This window comes from Bubalus kerabau, chromosome 15, assembly GCF_029407905.1.
Source record: "Bubalus kerabau isolate K-KA32 ecotype Philippines breed swamp buffalo chromosome 15, PCC_UOA_SB_1v2, whole genome shotgun sequence".
NCBI lineage: Eukaryota > Metazoa > Chordata > Mammalia > Artiodactyla > Bovidae > Bubalus > Bubalus kerabau.
This window is the reverse complement of record NC_073638.1, coordinates 28,945,166-28,972,814: the sequence shown is the minus strand read 5'-3', so window position 1 is coordinate 28,972,814 and position 27,649 is coordinate 28,945,166. Positions and strand designations below refer to the sequence as shown.

Here is a 27,649-nt window from a genome sequence, read left to right as displayed (position 1 = left end):
TTAAACTTATACCATGTTATATGTCAACTGTATTCCAATAAAGCTAGCAAAAAAGGAAGATCTGTATTGGGCATAAATTAAACGATAAACAAAAACCAACCCCAAATGACCAATAGCATGCAGAAGAGATTAGTTTTTCTCGAGTTTATCAGGGTTCTCAACATATCCCATCTGTTAGCAAGGTAACATTAACACATTCTCCATGATATATTTTTTAAAAAGGATTCTAAGGACACTACAATTTAGGCAGATTAAGGCTACGTAATGAAGACTGGCCCAGTGCCTGCCTTTTAACACAAAATTGGTTCACTCAATTTGGAGGAGCTGACTGAAGAGAAAGCCTTCCAATACTGGGATAGTCCTGCCTCTCTGCTATGACTGAGGAGGTAAGTCCAGGCCAGGCACACTCATATGCACGTGCACACATGAACACACATGCACACACACACACACTTTCAGAGTATTTGGACATGTCATTCTTCTTCTTCTTTTTTTTTTTTTAACTTTTTGGTCATACCCCACAGCATGTGGAATCTTATTGCCCTGACCAGGAATGGAACCTATGCCCCCACACATTGGAAGTGCAGAGTCTTAACCATTGGACCACTGGGAAGTCCCTGGACATGTAATACTGAATGTGGACTCAAATGCTGCCCCAGAGGCCTATTTAGTGCATCTCTAGGCATGCATTCAAGCCACAAATCCTCCACAAAAAAACTCACATCAAATAGGAAATGAAAACTTGGCATTGTTTTAGTTGGCTCAATTCTTTTCTTCTGAATAGTTAACACTCATTATTTCCTATGATCTCTATTGCATTCCTCTTCTTGGCTAGAACTATCCCTAGACTTACGGCGAAAGGCAAAGGAGAAGATGAGAGAAACCCCTTTTATTGGTCTCTGTAGGAGGTCTAGTGAAAACATTCATAAATATAAAACAGATGGGCTGATTTGATAACAAGGAAAGAAAAAGCATAACTCACCTTGTGCCCAAGCACCAACTAGAAAATAAATAAGAAGAAAAGAGTTAGTAAATGTTGTGAGTGACTGAAATTCCAAGCAGAGAAAGTTCTATAGTCTAGTCTGACCATTTCTGAGCATCTGCGGTCCTTCCCACCCATTTCTGGATCACAGTTAACCCTATACCCAGTGAGTGATATGGACTTCTGGGTACTGACCCGGGGTTTCTGGTCCATTTGGGATGAGACAGAAGAAGGAAGCATCTAGCGTTAAACATGAACACACAGCATTTGACAAACAGACGTTAGAAAATATTGAGGGGTGCTTCTGGGGAGATGGAGAAATAGTGGGAGAGTTTTGCAGCTCAGCCTCCATTTTAAACAGAAATCTCTTGACTGTGGAAGAAAAACAAGCTCTGGGTTAAGTGCAAAGATTGAGATTCTTGTTCCGTCTCTGACTCCTGCTGGTCTGATGGTTCGGTTTTTCCATTTGTTTTCTTCTTGAGACAGAGATGAGAATACTTGAAACCAATTACTCATTAGCTAGAGCCTGTGCATTGAAGAGTCCGATCATATTTCCACTGGGTCCTCCAGAGTCCCTGCACTCAGCAGTAATCCGGATTCTCTGTAATGACCAGTTTCCCTGACATCGCCTTCAAGTTTCATGTGTACCTGTTTCATCAACAGCCTCTATATTGGATGAGACACCCCTCCCACTCACCATAACCAGAGCAGCCTGGGCACATTCTCATGAGGCCAAACCTCTAGGGGTGGTTGGATCTTTGGTATTCCCTCTCTCTCCCTCTGCAGAGCACAGTATATACTATGGGGCTGTAACCCAGTGCCTTGAGAAATCACACTCTGCACCTTGACACTCCAAACATGTTCCCTGGTAGGAGACAAATGAGCCAGAGAGCTCATTATAAAGGCAGAAGGGCAGTCCCACTCCGGACCCACTGAAGCAGAAGTTGAAATTTAACAAGATTCCCCGGTGACTCGTGTGCACTCTCAAGCTAGAGAAACCCAAGATGAAGCAGGAAGTGGAGACGCCATGGCTGTAGCTCTGAGATGCAAGCCGCAGCTGTGATAGTGTTTTCTAGATTTCTAAAATAAAACCCTCATGAGCTATTTGGCCTCACATCGTGCCATCATTAAGAGCGCAGGCTGTAGGCAGTTCTGAGTTCCCAGATCAGCTTCAGCACTTACTAACTGTGGTTTTAAACAAGCTATTGAACTTCTGTGAGTACTAGTTTTTCACCATCTGTAAAATAGGGCGGAGGTCCCCAACCTCTGGGCCACAGATGGGTACCTTCGTCAGATCAGTGGCAGCATTAGATTAGAAGCAAAGTGCACAATAAATGGGATGTGCTTGAAACATCCTGAAATGAAACCCCCACCCCAGTCCGTGGCAAAATCGTCTTCTACGAGACTGGTCCCTGGTGCCAAAAAGGCTGGGGACCACTGAAACGGGATACATATAACGTTTACCTTCCAAGGTGGAGGTAAAGATTAAATTAGTTAACACAGGTAAAGACCTTTTTGTAGCACGGTATCTGGCACTCTTACTGAGTGCTGTTTACTACAGCAACCTTAAAAAAAAAAAAATCTTTGTCCGATATGAGCTATGGAAAGCCTCTTAGTTACTTATCAATTTATATTCCACCTTCCTTCCAACAGGACTAAAGTAATCGAAAGCACTTGGTCAACTGAAAAGGACTGGAAATTAGGAAGTGCTTCATTGTCTCAGATACTAAGCTTGCTGTATAGTTGGTGCAGAGTTTGGGATCAACCATCTACTCTCCTTGCAATAAACAGTGAAGGTTAACTCCTCTAATCCCCTTTGTGTTAGTTCACAAGGGCTGGGCTGTTCTGACAGAACGAGGTTTTTCTCGGAGGCACAAAGATCTCCTTGCTTTCGGTAGATATGATCACCTCAACTGCTTTCCTTTAGCTGTTCTCTGAAAGGTCTTCTGGGAACACGCTAGCCTATCCCTCATTCCCTGTGCTAACACCACACAAACACTTCCTTACATTTTCTAGAAAATGAGGCTCCTTGATACCCTGGGCAGTACCAGGTTAGGCAGTGAGCCTTCCATGGTCTGGAGAAACACCCATCTTTTCATTCCATCCTACTCACCTAATAAGAGGCAGAGTCCCAGAGCTCGCCAGAGATTCCCCGACTGCATCCTTCCCTCACTGGACGCTCACTCTACCTAAGATGGCGGAGGCCAGTTGGCTCACAACTTCTGAAAAAGAAACCAGAGGACTTTTTCAAAACCCCTGCTGGACTTGAGGACCCTGGGGCCATTGCTCCCAATGCTGGGATGAAAAAGGGGGCTTTGTAAGAGAGAGACTCACCATTTTCCGAAGCAGGCACCTACAGCTGGGAGGGGAGGCGGGTTTCTGAACCCCACACAGGAAGTGTGAAGGGGCCTCTGGGCCTGAAGGGTTCTACGTTTGAGACGGAGGCAGCCACCTGGGTTGGCTGGGGAGAGTTGGGCCCCGTGTCCTCCCATTGGATGAGGTAGACCTGAGGTGCTGTGAAAAAATACCTGCAACTTAGCTGCCCAGGCCTTGGCACATTGGGGGCTCCCTTCTCAGATACCCCTCCTCACCACACAAGCTGTGACAGGAAGAGAGAGGAGCACCAAAGAGTTGCTTTCTTTATGGCATACGTGGCTTGGGCCAAGGTGCTGGTTTGAAAATATATGTTGATTTAAAACCATGAGATGCCATTCTTTTTTTGCCTATAATATTTACAAAAATATTTTTTAATTGTAATATTCAGCATTGGAAAGGGTAAAGAGTGACAGTCTTAGAATCTGCTGATGTGAGTATAAACGGTTATCAGATCAGATCAGATCAGTCGCTCAGTCGTGTCTGACTCTTTGCAACCCCATGAATTGCAGCATGCCAGGCCTCCCTGTCCAGCACCAACTCCCGGAGTTCACTGAGACTCACGTCCATCAAGTCAGTGATGCCATCCAGCCATCTCATCCTCTGTCACCCCTTCTCCTCCTGCCCCCAATCCCTCCCAGCATCAGAGTCTTTTCCAATGAGTCAACTCTTCGCATGAGGTGGCCAAAGTACTGGAGTTTCAGCTTCAATATCAGTCCTTCCAAAGAAATCCCAGGGCTGATCTCCTTCAGAATGGGCTGGTTGGATCTCCTTACAGTCCAAGGGACTCTCAAGAGTCTTCTCCAACACCACAGTTCAAAAGCATCAATTCTTCGGCGCTCAGCCTTCTTCACAGTCCAACTCTCACATCTATACATGACCACTGGAAAAACCATAGCCTTGACTAGATGGACCTTTGTTGGCAAAGTAATGTCTCTGCTTTTGAATATGCTACCTAGGTTGGTCATAACTTTCCTTCCAAGGAGTAAACGTCTTTTAATTTCATGGCTGCAGTCACCATCTGCAGTGATTTTGGAGCCCAGAAAAATAAAGTCTGATGCTGTTTCCACTGTTTCCCCATCTATTTCCCATAAAGTGATGGGTCCAGATGCCATGATCTTCGTTTTCTGAATGTTGAGCTTTAAGCCAAGTTTTTCACTCTCCTCTTTCACTTTCATCAAGAGGCTTTTTAGTTCCTCTTCACTTTCTGCCATAAGGGTGGTGTCATCTGCATATCTGAGGTTATTGATATTTCTCTCGGCAATCTTGATTCCAGTTTGTGTTTCTTCCAGTCCAGTGTTTCTCATGATGTACTCTGCATATAAGTTAAATAAACAGGGTGACAATATACAGCCTTGACGTACTCCTTTTCCTATTTGGAACCAGTCTGTTGTTCCATGTCCAGTTCTAACTGTTGCTTCCTGACCTGCATACAAATTTCTCAAGAGGCAGATCAGGTGGTCTGGAATTCCCATCTCTTTCAGAATTTTCCACAGTTTATTGTGATCCACACAGTCAAAGGCTTTGGCATAGTCAATAAAGCAGAAATAGATGTTTTTCTGGAACTGTCTTGCTTTTTCCATGATCCAGCGGATATTGGCAATTTGATCTCTGGTTCCTCTGCCTTTTCTAAAACCAGCTTGAACATCAGGAAGTTCACAGTTCACGTACTGCTGAAGCCTGGCTTGGAGAATTTTGAGCATTACTTTCCTAGCGTGTGAGATGAGTGCAATTGTGCGGTAGTTTGAGCATTCTTTGGCATTGCCTTTCTTTGGGATTGGTTATGGTCTTTCTTAATTTTTGAGTATGCATCAATCAAATGGTTACAGTGCCAGGCACTGTGCTGAGGGCTCTAACCAACAGTTCTCTAAGGACTTCCTTGGCAGTCCAGTGGTTAAGACTCTGTACTCCCAATACAGGGGCACAGGATAGATCCCTGGTCAGGAGCTAAGATTCTACATCCTGAGTGGCATGGCCCCAAAGCAAACAAACACAAACAAACAAAAAACAAACTTCTAGAGTAGATATTAGGGTTTCTCTGATGGCTCAGTGGTAAAGGATCTGCTTGCCAATACAGAAGATGTGGGTTCCATCCCTGGGTCGGAAAGAACTCTTGAAGGAAGAATTGGCAACCCATTCTGGTATTCTTGCCTGGGAATTCCCATGAACAGAGGAGCCTGGCCAGCTATAGTCCATGGGGTCGCCAAGGGTCGGATGTGACTTATCAACTGAACAACAACAAGGTAGACATTAGGGTTAGGGTGTGGCCTCAACACAAGCAAAAAATGAGCCTCTAAGACAGGTATTATTTTCACCCTCATTTTATGCTTGAGTAAACTGAGGCTCAGATAGGTTATCTAAGTTGTCACAGATTACAGAGCTGGGGTCCTCAAAAATATTTTGGTGAAATTCATTGAATTAGTAAATATTTGATATCTACCTGGCTGTAGTATGTGCTGGGTGCCAGTAATAGAACAGTCACAAGATAGATAGGCCTCATGGAGGATGAAAGAAATGTGGACGTAAGCTGATTATTTCAGGAGATTGATGCTGAGAAAGAGGAAATACAGGGGCTGTGGGAGTGATAGAAGGAAGGCCTAATGTAGTCTGGGGGTAGGGAAGGTCTTCCTTCTGAGGGTGGCATCTAAGCTGAAACCTGCTGGAGGCCTGGAGTGAACCAGGAGTGGGGGAGGACAAGGAAAGTATTCCAGACAAGAGGGAGCAGCATGTTTGGGGCCTGGGGATGAGGAAGAGAGACCCATTCAAGAAACCGGAAACTCAGAAAGGCAAGTAGCAGAGGTAAGAAACGGAACTGGAAACTTGGCAGGGGCCAGATGGAGAGGGATTTGCAAGCCTTGTTAAAGATTCTTTTTTAAAAAAATTTTAACTGGAGGATGATCGCTTACAATGTTGTGTTAGTTTCTGCCGTACAATGAAGTGAATCAGCTATATGTATACATACATCCACTCCCTCTGGGACCTCCCTCCCACCTCCCATCCCACCCCTCTAGGTCATCACAGAGTGCCAGGTTGCCCTGTGCTCTACAGCAGCTTCCCACTAGCTATCTATTTTACATACAATAGTGTATATATATCAATGCTACTCTCCCAATTCATCCCGAAAGATTCTTAAGGATTATTTTAAGGGTAATAGGAAGTGATCAAAGAGTTTAAAACAGAAGGATGACAGCATCAAATTCTTTAAAAATTTTTAAATGAAAAAATTAATTGTGGAAGTAATATATGCATGTTACGGACAAAGGAAGAGCACAGAAGAGTACATACAACCGTCTCCTGACTCACCTTGCCTTGACCCTATTCCTCTCCCTAGAGAAAACCACTTTCAACTTTGTAAACTGTTTTTCTGGTGGTTACCTTCTTACCTCTAAATGTGAGTTGTCATCATTTGGGTTCTCTGGGAAACAAACTGAGATGGAGATTTGTGTGCAGGTGGCTCACAGAGGGAAGAACAGGAACAGCTCTGGTCAGGGAAGGAAGTGGGGTTGGCCAAGGGAGAAGGGGAGCTACAGTGAGAGTTCAGCCAAACCAAGGGGAGATACCAGGCTAGGATTGTGTTGTAATAGGAAAGAGCTTCATATTCTATAATGAGTTAATCACTAAAGGAATGTTACCTATAAGTTAAATTATACATAATGGCTCATCGCTGGGAACCCTGGCTCCCAGGTAATGAGAGTTAACATGAAATACCTTTGTTCAGCTCATAGGAAACATCCTGACCAGGTTCACCTGTGAATGACTGCAGGAAGGAAGAAATTAACACAATCTCTCCTGACTCTGGCTGGAACCAGGACTTTACACCCTCCCCTTTGGGAAGATGGTTCTTTGGGATGCTAACCCACCATCTTCTCAGTCTTATGGCTTTTCCAATGAAATAGCTATTCCTTGCCTCCATAACTCCTGTCTTGATTTATTGGTCTGTCATGAGGTGGCTTTCTGGTATTTCTGTGGTGGCTCAGATGGTAAAGAAACTGCGTGCAATGCAGGAGAACCAGGTCCAATCCCTGAGTCAGGAAGTTCCCTTGGAGAAAGAAATGGCAACCCACTCCAGTAGTCTTGCCTGGAGAATTTCATGGACAGAGGAACCTGGCAGCTACAGTCCATGGAGTTGCAAAGAGTCGGACACAACTAAGCAACTAACACACACACACATGAGGTGGCACTAGTGGTAAAGAACCCGCTTGCCAATGTAGGAGACTTAAGAGATGGGGGTTCAATCCCTGGGTCAGGAAGATCCCTTGGAGGAAGGCATGGCAACCCAATCCATATTCTTGCCTGGAGAAGGCCACGGACAGAGAAACCTACAGTCCATAGGGTTGCAGAGAGTTGGAAGTGACTTAGCATGCATGCAATGAGCGGTACAAGCTTGGACTTGTTAACAGGGTGACCCATCAGAGCAGTCCTGAATTGAGGCCATAGGCATATCATCTAGTTTTCAGTATGAACTATTTCCAGAGAGGTGTGAACTCGGGTGTTGCAGCTGCTTCTGCTGAGAACAAGGCCTGTGAGAGGGCTCTGCTGTGAGCTCTCAGAGGACACAATCCCAGCAGATGGGTGAGTAAGTGGTCCTCACGGGGGAACGTGGGCAGCATCAGGTGGCATCCATGCAGGTCACCGCTTGGTCTGCTTATCCACTTGCTGTATAATAACTTCACACCATTCTTTAATCGTTTTTAGGATTCTGGTTGATCCTTTTTTCTGGAGAAGCTTGTGAAAGAAGAGTTATGTCCCCACTACAGCTGTTCTGGGGGCCCCATCTGATCATCATAATCTCCCTTCTTTGTTACTCATTCTAGACTGCTCCTGGCCTTAGATGTTAATAGCACTTTTGCTGATCTAAGGGAAGACATAGCTTGGGGAGCCTGGGCCCCTTGTTGGCATGGCCTTCTCAGGCTGTGAGCCCTCGGTTTCTACATGTATTCTCCCTGCTCCCTGCAGCCCTGACTCCTCCTGATGGTAAGGAGAAATTCATCCTGCTGGGAGAGTGAATTATTTTTTTGCCTATTGCCAACTGCTACATCCCTTGGGCCATTGGAAAGTCATATGTAGGACAGTTTTTTTGTTTTGCTGACCTGTTCTCTGCACGGTAAGATGCCAGCATTTGGTTGGCTAAAGGCCTCCAGCATCCCACACAAACAACCACACACATTTCCAAAATACCCTCTAGAGAACAGTACCATCTTAATTGAGAATTACCATTTAAGAGCTTTCTTCCATCTGTGTTTATAGAACCCAGTCTCCAGTTCCCTCTCAAACTGAACAGAAGGAGGCAGCAGTTGACTAGGAAGTCAGCAATGTGGTCACATGAATGCTTCAAAATCACTGCAGATGGTGACTGCAGCCATGAAATTAAAAGACACTTACTCCTTGGAAGAAAAGTTATGACCAACTTAGACAGCATATTAAAAAGCAGAGGCATTACTTTGCCAACAAAGGTCTGTCTAGTCAAGGCTATTATTTTTCCAGTAGTAATGTATAGGTTTGAGAGTTGGACTATAAAGAAAGCTGAGTGCCGAAGAATTGATACTTTTGAACTGTGGTGTTGGAGAAGACTCTTGAGAGTCCCTTGGACTGCAAGGAGATCCAACCAGTCCATCCTAAAGGAGATGAGTCCTGAATATTCATTGGAAGGACTGATGCTGAAGCTGAAACTCCAATACTTTGGCCACCTCATGTGAAGAGCTGACTCATTTGAAATGATGCTGGGAAAGATTGAAGGTGGGAGGAGAAGGGGATGACAGAGGATGAGATGGTTGGATGGCATCACCAACTCAGTGGTCATGAGTGTGAGTAAACTCCGGGAGTTGGTGATGGACAGGGAGGCCTGGCCTGCTGCAGTCCATGCAGTCGCAAAGAGTCGGGCACGACTGAGCGACTGAACTGAACTGAATGCTCGGCATGAAATGTCTCTACTTTTCTGAACTTTGCCCTCACTCAGCCTGCACTACAGCCACTAGACCGGCCTAGGACGCCACTCTGTTTCCTGGGAGTCTCTTAGGTCTGTTCTTCCCTCTGGCTTCCCAAATGGTCTCCATCTCTGTTCTAGCAAATTTGCAGTCCCTAAGCAGTGTTCTCATTTTTTATTTTTGAGGATTAATTTAAAAATTTATGGTAAACATACACAACATAAAATTTACCATCTTAACTTTTTTGGGGGGTTGGGGATGAGGCATGCGGGATCTTAGTTCCCTGACCAGAGATTGAATCCATACGCCTTTCAGTGGAAGCACTGAAATGCAGTCGTAACCTACTGGACTACCAGGGAAGTCCCCATCTTAGCTACTTTTAAGTGAACAGTTCGGTAGTGTTAAGTACATTTGTATTGTACAACCAGTCCCCAAAGTCTTTTCATCTTGCTAAACAGAAACTCTATATTCATTAAACAACAACTCCCCATTTCCTCCTCTCGTCAGCCCATGACAACCACCATTCTGTTGTCTGTCTCTATGAATTTGACTTTCTCATTTAGGTGAAATCACATAGTATTTGCTTCTTTGGAACTAGCTTAATTCATTAGCATAATGTCCTCAAGATTTAGACTGAATAATTATTCTATGTATATACCATGTTTTGTGTATCTATTCATCTGCTGATGGTCTCTTGGGTTGCTTTCACCCTTTTGGCTACTACGAGTAATGCTGCTATTAACATGGGTATTCAAATCTCTCTTCAAGACACTGCTTTCAATTCTTTTGTGTCTGTATCTAGAGGTGGAATCGATGGATCATATGGTAATTATATATTTAATATTTTTGAAGACCTCATATATTACTTTCCCCAGCAGTTGCACCATTTTACATTCTCTCCAACAGTGCATAAGGTTCCAATTTCTCCACATCCTTATCAGCACTTGCTTTCTGTTCTTTTGATAATAGTCAACCTAATGTCTATTGTAGTGGGAATTCCTAATAATGTACTTTCCCAGCCTTGAGAAATTCCATAGAAGTAGAATCTGGAAAAACAGCATCCATTAAGAAACTATGCTAATGATTATCTTTCATGTTTTTCTTAGAATAATAGCCTTGTTACAAACCTCAAGACCAGATCCAGAAGGGAGTATGACTGGAATCATCAAAGTATGGACTTTGGAACACCAGGTCAGCGCCAGGCATGAATGCTGCCTACACACTTGGTGATTGCTCCTGAGACTAGCCCGGAAGGGAGCAGCCTGGGGTAAAAACCAAGGAGATCTGGACTATGTCAGTGTAATCCATGACATTAAGGAGTACATGATTAAAACAGCGTATGTCTTGAGAAAGACAAGATTAAAGAAATTCTTGTAGTCTGCATTTAGGAATAAAAGCTGAACTCAGAGTGGGCTCTGCACCTCTGTCCAAGAGAGGCTGCAGGTCCCCTGAATCATTGCACCAGATTTCATGTTCTGTCTTCATTCTCGTCACTTGCTCCCAGACCATTAAGGCAATAGGGTATGAAGTGGTATCTCATTGTAGTTTTGATTTACCTTTCCTTGATAATTAGTGATGTTGAGTATTTTTTCATGGGCTTGTTGGCCATTTTATATCTTCTTGGGAAAAATGTCCATTCAAGTCCTTTGCTCATTTTTAAAAAGCTATTTTATTATAAATTTTATTTATTTATTTTTGGCTGTGCTGGGTCTGTTGCTGTGCAGGCTTTCTCTAGCTGTGGCAAGTGGGGGCTACTCTGTAGTTTTGGTGCTCCGGCTTCTCATTGCTGTGGGTTCTCCTGCTGCAGAGCACCGGCTGTAGGGCATGCGGGCCTCAGTAGCTGTGACACATGGGCTCAGCAGTTGTGGCTCCCGGGCTCTAGAGCACAAGCTCAATAGTTGTGGTGCACGGGCTTAGTTGCTCTGCGACATGTGGGATCTTCCCGGACCAGGGATTGAAATTGTGTTCCCTGCATTGCCAGGCAATTCTTAACCAATGGACCACCAGGGAAGTCTGTTTGCTCAGTTTTTAATTGTGCTTTTTAAAAAAGCTATAGTCGTTTATATATTCTAGATGTTAATCCCTTATCAGACATAGGATTTACAAATATTTTCTCCCATTCCATACGCTGCCTTTTTGTGCTATTGTGAAACTGGATCCACAGCTTTAAATTTTGATATAGTCCAATTTATCTGTTTTACTTTTATTGTCTATGTTTTTGAAGTCATGCAGTGGCCCCCTTTCATTGCCAGTCTAGAGAACCCTTCAGGCTGGGGAACAGGAGGAGGAGGATTGGATTAATCTTTTGAGTCTCACTCAGTTATTGCAATGGTGGTCTTTCTGCCTCCATGCTTGATCCCACCAATCCATTCTCTGTAAGACAGTGAGTGAAGTTAAAACATACTAAAAAGTGTGATTTTGTCACACTGCTTCTTGAAGTTTGAAACACCCATCATTCTCAGGATAATTATAAAGCCCAGGGATGGTGGTGAGAGTGGGGAAGGAATTTTGTCCCTGATTCTCTTTCCAGCTTTATCTAGCTTTCTATTTCTTTCTCCTTTTTCATGCTTTTGCTGTACTAAATTATTAATAGATGCCTAACCACTTCATGCTTTTTATTTTTCTTACTTCCAAGCCACTATGTACTCTTGGGTTTTCTGCCTAGGAAATTCACCCTCATCTAGGTCAGCTCATACTCAGGCTTCAGATTTCAACAAGATGCCTCAGCCTCTGGGAAGCATGCCCTGAACCCCAAACAAAAAATTAGGTTAGGCAATACTCCTCAACACAGCACTCATTATAATTGCCATTTACTTTTCTTCTCTCTTCTAGACCACTGTAAAATACTGTGTCCTGTAAAATAGTGTTTCCCTGTCCAACACTTTGCTGAAGGAATAGGTAGGCAGCTGGTGTAACAAAGGTCTTAGTGTTACTGAATCAAACTTGTGTCTGCTCGCCCATGCTGAGTGAAGCCAGCCTATTGACACTGAGTTGTAGTGAAGTAAAGTACACTGTTTATTGTACAGGGTCAAGCAAGAAGTCAGGCAGCTAATGCTTAAAAAACCTGAACTCCCTGATGGCTTTCAGGGAAAGGTTTTAAAAGACAAGGTGAGGGAGGGAGATTGTGGGGTATGTGATCAGGTTGTAGACATTCTTCTGTTTTGCTGGTGGTGAGGTTACTAGGAGTCAACATCATCAACCTTCTGGTTTCAACCAGTCTGGGGTCTACGTGCTGTGGTTAACATACGGTTAACTCTTTCCACCTGGTGGGGGTTTCAGTATCTGCAAAACAGCTCAAAGGATACGGTACAGAATATTATCTATAGCCCTTGAAGAGGAGCTAAAGGTCCTTGACTTTGTTTAATGGCTAAACTATCATTGTTTTGCTTGACTGTTTTCCTTTATTTCTGAATACTCTGACTTCTCTGATTGAACCCCAGTCCTCTGCATTAGAATTACCAAGTCTTAGCACTGGACCACCAGTGAAGTCCCAAGCTCCATATTTTTAAAAAAATGTCTTTATTGATTTATTTTGGCTGTGCTGGGTTGTCATTGCTTCATGCAGGCTTTCTCTAGTTGTGGTGAGTGGGGACTACTCTCTAGGTGCGGTGCTCAGGCTTCTCAATGTGGTGGCTTCTCTTATTGCAGAGTACAGGTTCTAGGGCCCATAGGCTCAGTAGTTGTGGTGCATGGGCTTAGTTGCCCTGCGTCAGTGTGAGATCTTCCCAGACCAGGGATTGAACTGGTCTCCCTTGGATTGAAAGGCAGATTCTTAACCACTGGACCACCAGAGACGCCCAAGCTCCACATTTTTAATAGTGTGTCCTTTCCCCGCTTTTTTGACATGTTACCTGTATTATATACCAAAGTTTCATATGTGTAAAGGTCTAACTAATGGGCTATGATTGTTTCACCAGTTAATTTTTCCATCCCTACATGAATACCACATCATCTTTATTGTTTTCTCTCTTTTTAAAAATTGAGGTAGAGTTGACTAACAATATTACATAAATTTTAGGTGTGCAACATAGTGATTCACAATTTTTAAAGGTTATACTCCATTCACAGTTATTATAAAATACTGGCTGTATGCCCTACGTTCTATGGTATATCCTGGTGGCTTACATACTTTACACATAGTAGTTTATACTTCTTTATCCCCTATCCGTTTCATGCCTCTCTACCCTTCCCCTTCCTCACTAGTAGCCACTAGTTTGTTTTCTATATCTATGAGCCTGTTCCTTGTTTGTTATATTCACTAGTTTGTTTCAGTTTTTAGATTCCACATATAAGTGATAACATACATTATTCGTCTCTCTCTGACTTTTTCACTGAGCAAAATACCCTCCATGTCCATCCATGTTGTTGCAAATGGCAAAATTTCATCCTTTTTTATGTCTGAGTAGTATTCCATTTGGAGAAGACAATGGCACCCCACTCCAGTACTCTTGCCTGGAAAATTCCATGGACGGAGGAGCCTGGTGGGCTGCAGTCCACGGGGTCGCTGAGAGTCGGACACGACTGAGCGACTTCCCTTTCACTTTTCACTTTCACACATTGGAGAAGGAAATGGCAACCCACTCCAGTGTTCTTGCCTGGAGAATCCCAGGGATGGGGGAGCCTGGTAGGCTTCCGTCTATGAGGTCGCACAGAGTCAGACACGACTGAAGTGACTTAGCATAGTATTCCATTGCATACATATGTTACATCTCTTTTATCCACTCATCCATTGATGGACACTTAGGTTGCTTCCTTATCTTGGCTATTGTAAATAACGCTGCTATGAACACTGGGGTGTATGTATCTTTTCAAATTAATGCTTTAATTTTCTTCAATATATACCCAGGAGTGGAATTTCTGGATTATATTGTAGTTTTATTTTTAGTTTTTTGAGGAACCTCCATACGTTTCCCCACAGTGGCTGCACCAATATATATTCCCACCAACGGTGTAAAAGAGTTCTTTTTTCTCCACATCCTCTCTGACATTTGTCACCTGTGGTCTTTCTGATGATAGCCATCCTGACGGATGTGAGGTGATATCTCATTGTGGTTTTGACATTTCTCCAACCACGTTAGCTTACTTTTTATAACTTTGTTATAAATCCTGGCATCTGATAGAGTAAGCTCTAAGCTCTGTTCTTTTCATAAGTGTCCTGTTTGGGGCCTTTTACTTTTTCATATAAATTTGGAGTCATTAATAGTTTCATGAAAAACCCATCCAGAATTTTGTTAGAAAATGAAATAGATTTGTAGATCAATTTGGGGAGAATTGGTATTTTTATAATATTAAGTCTTTGAATACATGAACATGGTATAGCTTTCCATTTATTTATTTTGAAATGTCTCTTGGTGGTGGTGGTTTAGTCGCTAAGGCCTGTCCAACTCTTACAACCCCATAGACTGTAGCCTACCAGTCTCACTTGTCCATGGGATTTCCCAGGCAAGAATACTGAAGTGGATGAGTGAATACATTTCCTTCTCTAGGGATTCTTCCCAACCTAGGGATCAAACCCATGTCTCCTGTGTTGCAGGCATATTCTTTACTGCTGAGCCACCAGGGAAGCCCCAAAATGCCTCTTAAGAATGTTTTATAATTTCCTCTATCTAGGTTATATTTTTTTGGGAGTTAGCTTTTTGTTGAATATACTCTGAGACTATGGTAGGTGGTATCTTTTTTTAAATTGAAGTGTAGTTGATTTAAAATAATAGTTTCAGGTGTACAGTATAGTATTCAATTCAATATTTTTAAAGATTATACTCTAAAGTCTTTTTTAAGCTGTTTTTCATTATTTTGTTGGGGTATAGAAGTGTTTCCTAATAGTATGTATATTAATCTTATATCTATTTCATTGCTAAATTCTGTTATTCCTAATCATTTGTTTATATTCTGTTTTGGTATTATGGAAAATTGTGTCATCTTCAAACAATTACAGCTTAGTTCTTTTTTTTTTTGCTCTGTAAGCTTCTAATTTGTTTTCCTTGTTGTACTGTGCTGGGTAGGGTCTCTGATACAACATGAAATAAAAATAGGGACACTGGGCATTCTTCTCAGGTCTTAATTTGGAAATGAATCTGCTGTTAGGATAATATTTGCTGAAGGATTTTAGTAGTTACTGCTTATCAGGTTAAGGAATTCCTATCTTGTTCCAATTTACGAAGAGTTTTTATCCTGCATAGGCATGGGATTTTATTCATACTTTTTCTGCTTCTACTGGGCTGCTCATGTGGTTTTTCTCTTAACCTGTTTATGTGGTGAATTACATTCATAGATTTTCTAACATTAAGCCATTGTTATATAACTCATGTTGGGCTGTACCCCACAGGCTGGCAAACCTTGTAGTTGCCTGGCCTTGAGACCGAAGAAAGCGTGGAGACAGTGACAGAGACATCAGGGGTTTATTGGACAGGGGATCTTATGAAAACAGACTTGGAGCCACATCCCACCATCTGCAGCAAGTGGTGAGAACACAGCAGTTTTTACTTCTTGCAGGGGTGAGGGGAGTAGTGGGAGAAGGAGGCTACCATTTATAGGGAAACTGACACTAGGTGGGCTCAGTTACCAGGGACTAATTAAGCCCTATAATTAAGAGGATTGGATAGTCATGACAGTGAATCAGGGACTGGTCGAACAGATGGACAGAGAGCGAGAGAATAGCCATCTTGAATGGTCTGCGCATATGACTAGATAAATCCTATTTTGTAGTGATTCCCTCCTTCCTCCCTCCCTCTTTCTCTCTCTTCTTCTTTCTTTAAACTTGGTTGGATTCAATTTGCTAATATTTTGTTTAGGATTTTCCCTCTATTTTCATTATTGAATTAGGCTTAAAGTTTCTTTGTTGTAGTGTCTTTGATTTTTGTATGGGGGTTATGCTGGCCTCAATGAATGACTTAAGTAGAATTTTATTTCTTCAATACTCTGGAAGAAATTTAATTTTGGGGGGCATGATAAGTGATTTTCCACCCATTTACTGGTTTTTCAGCTTCTAAACTTTTGTTCCACTTCCTATCTGCTGTTATCTTCATATTCTCCTTGTCTCTTATGGGTATATGCCATTTTAGCAGGGTTTCATGAGTTAAAGGGGATAAGTACCACATGTGTGTTAAGTTTGTCATGTTTAACCCCATTTATTTGTAAAACTGAACTAATTGAGAGTTGATAGTATAAAAAGTAGATTCAGATCTGAGCTTGCATATTTAACTTCAAATTTTTCATTTTAATGGAAGGACTGAGAAGCCTATATAACATAAAACAGTACATAATTCATAACAATTTACCAATCCAGTAGCAATAAGTACCCTTAATGCCTAGGTTCAGTTCACTTCAGTTCAGTCGCTCAGTCGTGTCCGACTCTTTGCTACCCCATGAATCACAGCACGCCAGGCCTCCCTGTCCATACCAACTCCCAGAGTTTACCAAAACTCATGTCCATCGAGTCGGTGATGCCATCCAGCCATCTCATCCTCTGTCGTCTCCTCCTCCTGCCCCCAATCCCTCCCAGCATCAGGGTCTTTTCCAATGAACCAACTCCTCACATGAGGTGGCCAAAGTATTGGAGTTTCAGCTTCAGCATCAGTCCTTCCAATGAACACCCAGGACTCATCTCCTTTAGGATGGACTGGTTGGATCTCCTTGCAGTCCAAGGGACTCTCAAGAGTCTTCTCCAACACCACAGTTCAAAAGCATCAATTCTTCAGCACTCATCTTTCTTCACAGTCCAACTATCACATCCATACATGACCACAGGAAAAACCATAGCCTTGAGTAGATGGACCTCTGTTGGCAAAGTAATGTCTCTGCTTTTGAATATGCTATCTAGGTTGGTCATAACTTTCCTTCCAAGGAGTAAGCGTCTTTTAAGTTCTTGGCTGCAATCACCATCTGCAGTGATTTCGGAGCCCAAAAAAATAAAGTCTGACGCTGTTTCCACTGTTTCCCCATCTATTTCCCATGAAGTGATGGGTCCAGATGCCATGATCTTCGTTTTCTGAATGTTGAGCTTTAAGCCAACTTTTTCACTCTCCTTTTTCACTTTCATCAAGAGGCTCTTTATGAGAGGGTAACAGGCAGGAAGGCCAGGGGTCTCCAAATGGAGGAAATAGCCTGCAAGTGTCAGACATTTTTATCTCTCTTAAGCAGCAGGAGGAAACAAACTAGCAATATTTTTTTCCTTCTCTATACAAATTTAAAGAGAGGTTTCTCTTAAAATACTGTGTTGCCATAATGACACCTGGTTTCACCTGAAGTTAGCTATTCTTGAGCCTAGAGATAACCAATGCCTTTTTCTTATGAAAATGTTTGTCTTAAGCTATGCTAATGTACCACGCCTTTACCCCAAACTCGGTCTCCAAGTCGGTTCCGCCTCTGGGCCCAAAACCTACTTGACAAACGAGTATGTTATACTCAGATATTGTTCCCCTAATCTATGTAAATGAAACTATTTGTATGGTGGTCTGCCCTTCTTTAAGATTCAAGTTAATTATTTTATGGCCCAAGATTATCCCAAAATGCATCTTATGGGCGAGGGGCCTGGTGCTATTCTGAATTATAGGACATTCCTTTCTTTCATTAACAGACTGCTAGAGACTATATAACATCCAGCTGAAGACTAGCAGGAGGGTACTCTTTCTGCCCCCTTCTGATGCCTATGTCAGAAGCTTTCTCTATCTCCTTTATACTTTAATAAAACTTTATTACACAAAAGCTCTGAGCGATCAAGCCTCGTCTCTGGCCCCGGATTGAATTCTTCTCCTCTGGGGGCCAAGAATCCCGGTGTATTCGCGTGATTCAACAACAACCTTTCATTTAGTTCTTCTTCACTTTCTGCCATAAGGGTGGTGTCATCTGCATATCTGGAGTGATTGATATTTCTCCTGGCAATCTTGATTCCAGCTTGTGCTTCCTCCAGCCCAGCGTTTCTCATGATGTACTCTGCATATAAGTTAAATAAACAGGGTGACAATATACAGCCTTGATGTACTCCTTTTCCTATTTGGAACCAGTCCATTGTTCCATGTCCAGTTCTAACTGTTGCTTCCTGACCTGCATACAGGTTTCTCAAGAGGCAGGTCAGGTAACCTGGTATTCCCATCTTTTTCAGAATTTTCCACAGTTTATTGCAATCCACACAGTCAAAGGCTTTGGCATAGTCAATAAAGCAGAAATAGATGTTTTTCTGGAACTCTCTTGCTTTTTTGATGATCCAGCAGATGTTGGCAATTTGATCTCTGGTTCCTCTGCCTTTCTAAAACCAGCTTGAACATCTGGAACTTCAAGGTTAACATATTGCTGAAGCCTGGCTTGGAGAATTTTGAGCATTACTTTACTAGTGTATAGGCCTAAAAAATGATTTCCCACTAGAAGTAATCAAGGATACTGGAAGATTTGTGGATGATTTCAGATTTGGGCAGGAAATAGACAAGATGAGGCTGGAACATCTTGTCATATGTGTCAAAAAGACTGTCATGTAAGAAATTACCCTAATGTTATCATGGCCTCCTGATACATGCATGCTCTGTCTCTCAGTTGTGTCTGACTCTGCAACTCCTTGGACTGTAGCTGGCCAGGCTCCTCTGTCCATGGGCTTCTCCAGGCAAGAATACTGGAGTGGGTTACCATTTCCTCCTCCAGGAGATCTTCTGGACCCAGGGATCGAACCTGCATCTCCTGGGTCTCCTGCATTGGCAGGCAGATTCTTTACCATGAGCGCTACCTAGGAAGTCCTAATATACTATATACAAACAATCCCAGAGATCACAGAGCAGAATGGCTTACAGATAAAATGAATACCCTTGATTCATTTGGTGTATTAAATCAATTAAAAACATTTCATGGAAAAGAATCTAAAAAAGAGTAGATATACATACATGTATAACTGATTCACTTTGCTGTACAGCAGAAACTAATACTTTTTTTTTTTTTAGATTTGAGAGAACAATTTCTTGTTATAATGAATCAGAAACAAAAGATTCTACTGAAACTGAAGAGTTGACAGACTATGGTTGAACTTAAATCTTCAGGTGGAATAAGAAGAGGGTCAACAAGTCAATGAATGGAGAAGCCCAAGGTTAGTCTGGGGTAAACAAAAGGAAAATGGCACTTCAGCAAGGTTATCTTCTGACCCCTCCCACCAGGTATCTGTCATCAATTTTCAGCCCTTTTCCTTCTGAGGCATCTGCCAAACCAAAAGGCTTTCTCCTCTTTTGTAGGATGTTCAGCCAACCCAAAAAATCCCTTAGAGCATGATACAAAACCAAGAAGAAAAGTTTATTAATCTCATTCCAGGGTAGAAAGTGCACATATCCAACCCAGCACAATGGTTATGTGGTGCAAATGTACCCGGTAATAACTTGAATCAAATCAGAGCTGCTACCGTGTGTAACATGTTAGGTGGCCCAGTAGCTATGTCAGTGTTCCCAATTTACTAAAGCATCAATGTGGCAGAATGCATTTATGAGCTCCAGATTTTCTGAACACTTTAAAGAGGCTATTAAAAATGATATAAAACAGAATTCTATCTCAGAAACCTAGATATTAAGGTGGAACACTTGTGGGCTCTTTCTGGGTGCCCGCCCACTGCCTGGAGGAAAGGAACTTTCTTATCTCCAAAGATCCAGAAAGTTTCCCCCAGTGTAGTATACAATGACCTTATACTCCTCAAAATATTATTCCCCCACAATGGTCCACCCTTTCCTTTAGTATTAAAAACTTTACTCATTTAGCTGCCTCGAGTCTTAGTTGTGGCATGAGAGATCTTTCACTGAGGCATGTGAACGCTCTAATTGTGGGGTGCAGGCTTAGTTGCTCTGTAGCATATGGGAGCTTAGATTTCCAATCACAGATTGAACCCACGTCCCTTGCACTACAAGGTGGTTTCCTAACCACTGAACCAGTAGCGAAGTCCCCACAGTGGGCCGCTCTTCATCAAACTGAGCAAAAATTACTCAGGTCTATTTCTTTGAGTCTTCATTTCCTTATGAAATCTCCCATGTAGTGCAAAAGTTGCATTAAATCAATATGTAGGTTTTCCTCCTATGAATCTTTGTTAGTTTAATTTTGAGACCTAGCCAGGGAACCTAGGAGTATCAGGGAAGACTTTTCATTGTTGTTGTTCAGTCACTCAGTCCTGTCCGACTGTGTGACCCCATGGACTGCAGCATGCCAATCTTCCCTGTCCTTTATCATCTCCCAGAGTTTGCTCAAATTCATGTCCATTGAATTGATGATGCCACCCAACCATCTTGTCCCCTTTTGTCCCCTTCTCCTCCTGCCTTCAATCTTTCCCAGCATCAGGGTCTTTTCCAATGAGTCAGTTCTTCACATCAGGTGGCCAAAGTATTGGAGTTTCAGCTTCAGCATCAGTCCTTCCCATGAATATTCCGGGTTGATTTCTTTCAGGATTGACTGGATTGATCTCCTAGCTGTCCAAGTGACTCTAAAGAGTCTTTTCCAGCACCACAGTTTGAAGGTGTCAGTTCTTTGGTGCTCAGCCTTTTTTATTGTCCAGCTTTCACATTCCCATATGAATACTAGAAAAACCATAGCTTTGACTATACAGACCTTTGTTGGCAAAGTAATGTCTCTGCTTTTTAATACACTAAGTTTGTTCCTTTCCAAGGCAAACCATTCAATATCACAGTAATCCAAGTCTATGCCCCAACCAATAATGCTGAAGAAGCTGAGGTTGAATGGTTCTATGAAGACCTGCAAGACCTTCTAGAACTAACACCCAAAAAATATGTCATTTTCATTATAGGGGACTGGAATGCAAAAGTAGGAAGTCAAGAAATACCTGGAGTAACAGGCAAATTTGGCCTTGGAGTACAGAATGAAGCAGGGCAAAAGCTAATAGAGTTTTGCCAAGAGAATGCACTGGTCATAGCAAATACTCTCTTCCAACAACACAAGAGAAGACTCTACACATGGACATCACCAGATGGTCAATACCGAAATCAGATTGATTATATTCTTTGCAGCCAAAGGTGGACTGTTTATACAGTCAGCAAAAACAAGACTGGGAGCTGACTGTGGCTCAGATCATGAACTCCTTATTGCCAAATTCAGACTTAAATTGAAGAAAGTATGGAAAAACCTGGCTCAGATGGTAAAGCATCTGTCTACAATGCGGGAGACCCAGGTTTGATCCCTGGGTCAGGAAGATCCGCTGGAGAAGGAAATGGCAATCCACTCCAGTACTATTGCCTGGAAAATCCCATGGACAGAGGAGCCTGGTAGGCTACAGTCCATGGGGTCGCAAAGAGTCGGACACGACTGAGCGACTTCACTTACACTTACTTATGGAAAAACCACTAGACCATTCAGGTATGACCTAAATCAAATCCCTTATGACTATACAGTGAAAGTGACAAATAGATTCAAGGGATTAGATCTGATAGAGTGCCTGAAGAACTATGGATGGAGGTTCATGACATTGTACAGGAGGCAGGGATCAAGATCATCGCCAAGAAAAAGAAATGCAAAAAGGCAAAATGGTTGTCTGAGGAGGCCTTACAAACAGCTATGAAAAGAGAAGTGAAAGGCAAAGGAAAAAAGGAAAGATATACCCATTTGAATGCAGAGTTCCAAAGAACAAGGAGAGATAAGAAAGCCTTCCTTAGTGATCAATGGAAAGAAATACAGGAAAACAATAGAATGGGAAAGACTAGAGATCTCTTCAAGATAATTAGAGATACCAAGGGAATGTTTCAGCAAAGATGGGCACAATAAAGGACAGAAATGGTATGGACCTAACAGAAGCAGAAGATGTTAAGAAGAGGTGGCAAGAATACACAGAACTGTACAAAAAAGATCTTCATGACCCAGATAATCATGATGGTGTGATCACTCACCTAGAGCCAGACATCCTGGAATGGGAAGTCAAGTGGGCCTTAAGAAGCATCACTATGAACAAAGCTAGTGGAGGTGATGGAATTCCAGTTGAGCTATTTCAAATCCTGAAAGATGATGCTGTGAAAGTGCTGCACTCAATATGCCAGCAAATCTGGAAAACTCAGCAGTGGCCACAGGACTGGAAAAGGTCAGTTTTCATTTCAATCCCAAAGAAAGGCAATATGCCAAAGAATACTCAAACTACTGCACAACTGCACTCATCTCACACGCTAGCAAAGCAATGCTCAAAATTCTCCAAGCCAGGCTTCAACAGTATGTGAATCGTGAATTTTCAGATGTTCAAAGTGGATTTATAAAAGGCAGAGGAACCAGAGGTCAAATTGCCAACATCCGCTGGATCATCAAAAAAGCAAGAGAGTTCTAGAAAAACATCTACTTCTGCTTTATTGACTATGCCAAAGCCTTTGACTACGTGGATCACAACAAACTGTGGAAAATTCTTCCAGAGATGGGAATACCAGATACCCCGACCTGCTCCTGAGAAATCTGTATGCAGGTCAAGAAGCAACAGTTAGAACTGGACATAGAACAATGGACTGGTTCCAAATCGGGAGTACGTCAAGGCTGTATATTGTCACCCTGGTTATTTAACTTATATGCAGAGTACATCATGAGAAATGCTGGGCTGGAGGAAGCACAAGCTGGAATCAAGATTGCTGGGAGAAATATCAATCACCTCAGATATGCAGATGACACCACCCTTATGGCAGAAAGTGAAGAAGAACTAAAGAGCCTCTTGATGAAAGTGAATGAGGAGAGTGAAAAAGTTGGCTTAAAGCTCAACATTCAGAAAACTAAGATCATGGCATCTGGACCCATCACTTCGTGGAAAATAGATGGGGAAACAGTGGAAAGAGTGACAAATTTTATTTTTTTGGGCTCCAAAATCACTGCAGATGGTGATTGCAGCCATGAAATTAAAAGACACTTGCTCTTTGGAAGAAAAGTTATGACCAACCTAGACAGCATATTCAAAAGCAGAGACATTACTTTGCCAACAAAGGTCCATCTAGTCAAGGCTATGGTTTTTCCGGTAGTCATGTATGAATGTGAGAGTTGGACTGTGAAGAAAGCTGAGCACTGAAGAATTGATGCTTTTGAAATGTGGTGTTGGAGAAGACTCTTGAGAGTCCCTTGGACTGCAAGGGGATCCAACCAGTCCATCCTAAAGGAGATGAGTCCTGGGTGTTCATTGGAAGGACTGATGCTGAAGCTGAAACTCCAATACTTTGGCCACCTGATGTGAAGAACTGACTCATTTGAAAAGACCCTGATGCTGGGAAAGGTTGAAGGCAGGAGGAGAAGGGGATGACAGAGGATGAGATGGTTGGATGGCATCACCAACTCAATGGACATGAGTTTGAGTAAACTCCAGGAGTTGGTGATGGACAGGGAGGCCTGGTGTGCTACAGTCCATGGGGTTGCAAAGAGTCGGACACAACTGAGCGACTGGACTGAATTGAGGTTTGTCATAGTTTTTCTTCCAAAGAGTAAGCATCTTTTAATTTCATGACTGCAGTCACCATCAACAGTGATTTTGGAGCCCAAGAAAATAAAGTCCATCACTGTTTCCATTGTTTTCCAATCTATTTGCCATGAAGTGATGGGACCAGATGCCATGATCATAGTTTTATGAATGTTGAGTTGTAAGCCAGCTTTTTCACTCTCTTCTTTCATTTTCATCAAGAGGCTCTTTAATTCCTATTTACTTTCTGTCATTAGAGTGGTATCATCTGCATATCTGAGGTAACTGATATTTCTCCCTGCAATCCTGATTCCAGCTTGTTCTTCAAGGAAGACTTTTCCCTCTCCTATATTCCTCTGGAGGATTCCCAGGTGGCAGTAGAGCTAAAGCACCCGCTGTGAATGCAAGAGACATAAGAGATGGGTTCTATCCCTGGGTTGGGAAGATCCCCTGGAGAAGGGCATGACGACCCAGTCCAGGATTCTTGCCTGGAGTCCCATGGACAGAGGAGCCTGGCGAGTTGCAGTCCATAAGGTTGCAAAGAGTTGGACATGACTGAAGCAACTTCACACACACACACACACACACATGCACACTCACACGCAGACACACTCTGTTGCAGGAACATAAGTGCAAGAATTCCAGGCTGCAGCTGTAGTGTGCCAGTTACCATAATAGGCAGCTATGGGTTCTACCTGCATATCTTTTCACTCTCCTCTTTCACCCTCATCAAGAGGTTCTTTAGTTCCTCTTCACTTTCTGCCATTGGAGTGGTATCATCTGCATTTCTGAGGTTGTTGATGTTTGTACGTCCATGCTAAGTCGCTTGGGTCATTTCTGACTCTTTGTGACCATATGGACTGTAGCTCGTCAGTCTCCTCTGTCCATGGGATTCTCCAGGCAAGAATACCGGAGTGGGTTTCTGTGCCTGCCTCCAGGGGATCTTCCTGACCCAGGGATCAAACCCCTGTCTCTTATGTCTCCTGCACTGGCTGGCGGGTTCTTTATCACTAGTGCCACCTGGGAATGATGTTTGCAATGCACCGAATACGTTAAACGCCATGAATTTATAATGACCTACAAACAAACACATACACAAAAAATCTCTAAGTGGTAACCATTGGATGATACTAGTGAACTAGCTGTGGAGAAGGCAATGGCAACCCACTCCATTACTCTTGCCTGGAGAATCCCATGGACGGAGGAGCCTGGTGGGCTGCAGTCCATGGGGTCGCTAGGGGTCGGGCAGGAGTGAACGACTTCACTTTCACTTTTCACTTTCATGCATTGGAGAAGGAAATGGCAACCCACTCCGGTGGTCTTGCCTGGAGAATCCCAGGGACGGGGGAGCCTGGTGGGCTGCCATCTGTGGGGTCGCACAGAGTTGGACACGACTGAAGCGACTTAGCAGCAGCAGTGAACTAGCTGCGTAACCATTTTGTAGATGAGGGAAATTCTCTTCCTAGAAGTAGCCAGGCTAGTAAATGAAGCAGGAATGATAGAATTAGAACTCATTGTTTTGTAACACCTAATAAAGGAGTAGTTCTGAGTATCAAAGACTGCTAACATCACCAAAAAAAGACAGGAAGAACACCATATCACCTACAAGGTATAATCAACTCTGAATCTGACTGAGGCTTGGTCAAGTCTACAGCATGACTCTTAGGTGTAGTCAGCATCAGCTGACAACCTGTTAGAAATGTAAAATTTCAGGACTTGCCTCAGACCAGAAACAGAAACTCTCAAGGTGAGGTCCAGCAAGCTGTTTTGACAAACCATTCAGAAGAGACTCTGATGCCCACTAAAGACTGAGAATCATTGCTCTAAATCCGATAGCAATTTATAGGAAATACAGAGGAATATATTATATAGCATCCTAGCAACACAAGCCAAAAATTCAGACTGTGGAAAAATCCAGAGACAAGTGACCCAGTTTCTTTAAATGTAATTTTCAAGGAAATAAAAAAAGGGATGAAGAGGAACATATAGATTAAAACAGACTTAGGAAATATATAGATCAATTGCAAATTTTGTACATTATTTGGATCCTAATTCAAATATATAAACTGAAGGGACTCCCCTGGTGGTTAAGACTCTGCACTTTCACTTGAGGGGCAGGTTTGATCCTGGGATGGGGAATTAAGATCCCACAAACCGTGTGGCACAGCCAAAAAAAAAATGATAAGTTGTAAAAACATTTAAAACATTTATGATATAATTGGAAATTTTAACACTAGATATTTAATATTTAGGAAATGTTCATTTTTTTATGTGTGACAGTGGCATTGAAATTACATTTATGGGTGAAATTGTATGATTTCTTCAATTTGTTCATAATAAGATTGGATGGGTAGGTCAAGGTATAAATGTGAAAAAGTTGACTGAGGGTTGCTTATAATTGGAGCTGGGTGATAGGTACTTAGGGGTCATTATACCATTTTGTATACTGTTGTATGTGTTTGAAATTCTCTATAGTAAAAAGCTAGACAAGAAATTGCCTTTGACTGTGTGGTGCTTTGTGAAAAACCCATGGGAAAAGTTTTGGATTTAAATACAGAATTCCCAGACTGGGCCCTGATTCTTCCACATACTTTATAGGGGGACTGAGCTGGATAGTGAGGCAAATCACTTCATATCACCGTTCTCATTTTCTTCTGTTAAAAAGAATATTGAGAATTAAAGGATGCAATGTCTTCAAATGCTTTGCACAGTGCTTTGCAGATGGAAGGTTCTAGTATCAACTATCTGTGAATTTCTTAAAGCTGGCTAAGGCATCTTCTAATGTTTCTTCAGCACAGTGTGGGACATATATCAGGTGATTCTTAAGCGTAGACTCAATTTCTTTAATCAAATCATTATTTATTAAATAAATGAGTGAAAGAGTATGTTCCGGATTCTGTTTCAGAACTCTAGGTTGAATCATTCATTCAATAATTAAGACCTAGAATGACTGAATAAAAGTAGGAGACATATCCTGACAATTATAATTTAATATATTACATTATCCATTTTCAAATAGAATCTACTATATATTATAGACTATATTTGCTCCCCTCCTTTCATGATCGCTCCTAGGCTGAAAACAGTGTAAGGAGGAAAACTGCTGATCAGTGTGTAGCGTTCAGTCATGAACGATCTTTGTGTGGATGTGTGCTCAGCTGTGTTCCACTCTTTGGACTCTACGGCCTGTAGCCCATCAGGCTCCTCTGTCTATGAGATTTTCCAGGCAAGAAAACTGGAGCGGGTTGCCACTTCTCCAGGGGATCTTCCCGATCCAGGGATCTTTGTGTGCTAAGTCGCTTCAGTGGTGTCTGACTCTTTGAGACCCTATGGACTGTAGCCCACCAGGTTCCTCTGTCTATGGGATTCTCCAGGCAAGAATACTGGAGTGGGTTGCTATTTACTTCTCCAGGGGATCTTCCCGATCCAGGGATTGAACCGCATCTCTTGCATCTCCTGCATTGACAGTCGGGTTCTTTAGCGCCACCTGGGATCTTTACTGAGATACAAAAATAAGCAAAGTTAAAACTGGAACTCAGTTTTAGGTCTTTACTCTGGAACTTCTTTGGGTTCCACCAGAGGGCGCTCCATACTGCATGCCTTTGCTGAGATGTGGAGCCCACAGGAACCTATCCTGTAAGTATGCAAGTCACCCCTTTAGCAAATGTACATTCAGCTTCTACCATGTGCCTAGAAGTTGTAGGTGCTGAGGATACAGAGGTGAAAAGACCTGGACCTGTCCTCAAGGGACTCAGACTAGAGTGGAGACAGACATGTAAACAAGAAATGATGGCACAGTGCAGCAAGGGCTATAATAAAGATATTACAAGGTGTAAGGAACTATTAATTCTGGCTCCAGAAGTTAGGGAAGGCTTCATAGAATGTGAGATTAAATTTGAAAGGCAAGTAAGAATTCATCAGGTGGACAAAGTAGACAGAATAGCAAGTACAGATACATGTGTGTGCATGTGTTAGTCGCTTAGTGTGTCCAACTCT

At 42.4% G+C, this 27,649-nt stretch overlaps 1 protein-coding gene across 7 annotated transcripts in view; it reads right to left on the bottom strand.

The window, feature by feature from the left end:
• LOC129628765 (T-cell surface glycoprotein CD3 epsilon chain) overlaps positions 1-27,649 on the bottom strand; it is a 75,112-nt gene that overhangs the window by 7,253 nt on the left and 40,210 nt on the right. For 3 of the 7 annotated variants that reach the window (XM_055548240.1, XM_055548241.1, XM_055548242.1), the window contains exons 1-2: positions 1,178-1,668; positions 983-1,000 (exon numbers count right to left, since the gene is read on the bottom strand). In XM_055548240.1, coding sequence (XP_055404215.1) covers positions 983-1,000; positions 1,178-1,334 — 175 coding nt within the window. In that variant the 5' untranslated portion in view covers positions 1,335-1,668. The other 4 variants (XM_055548243.1, XM_055548245.1, XM_055548246.1 and 1 more) reach the window with 4 other exon arrangements.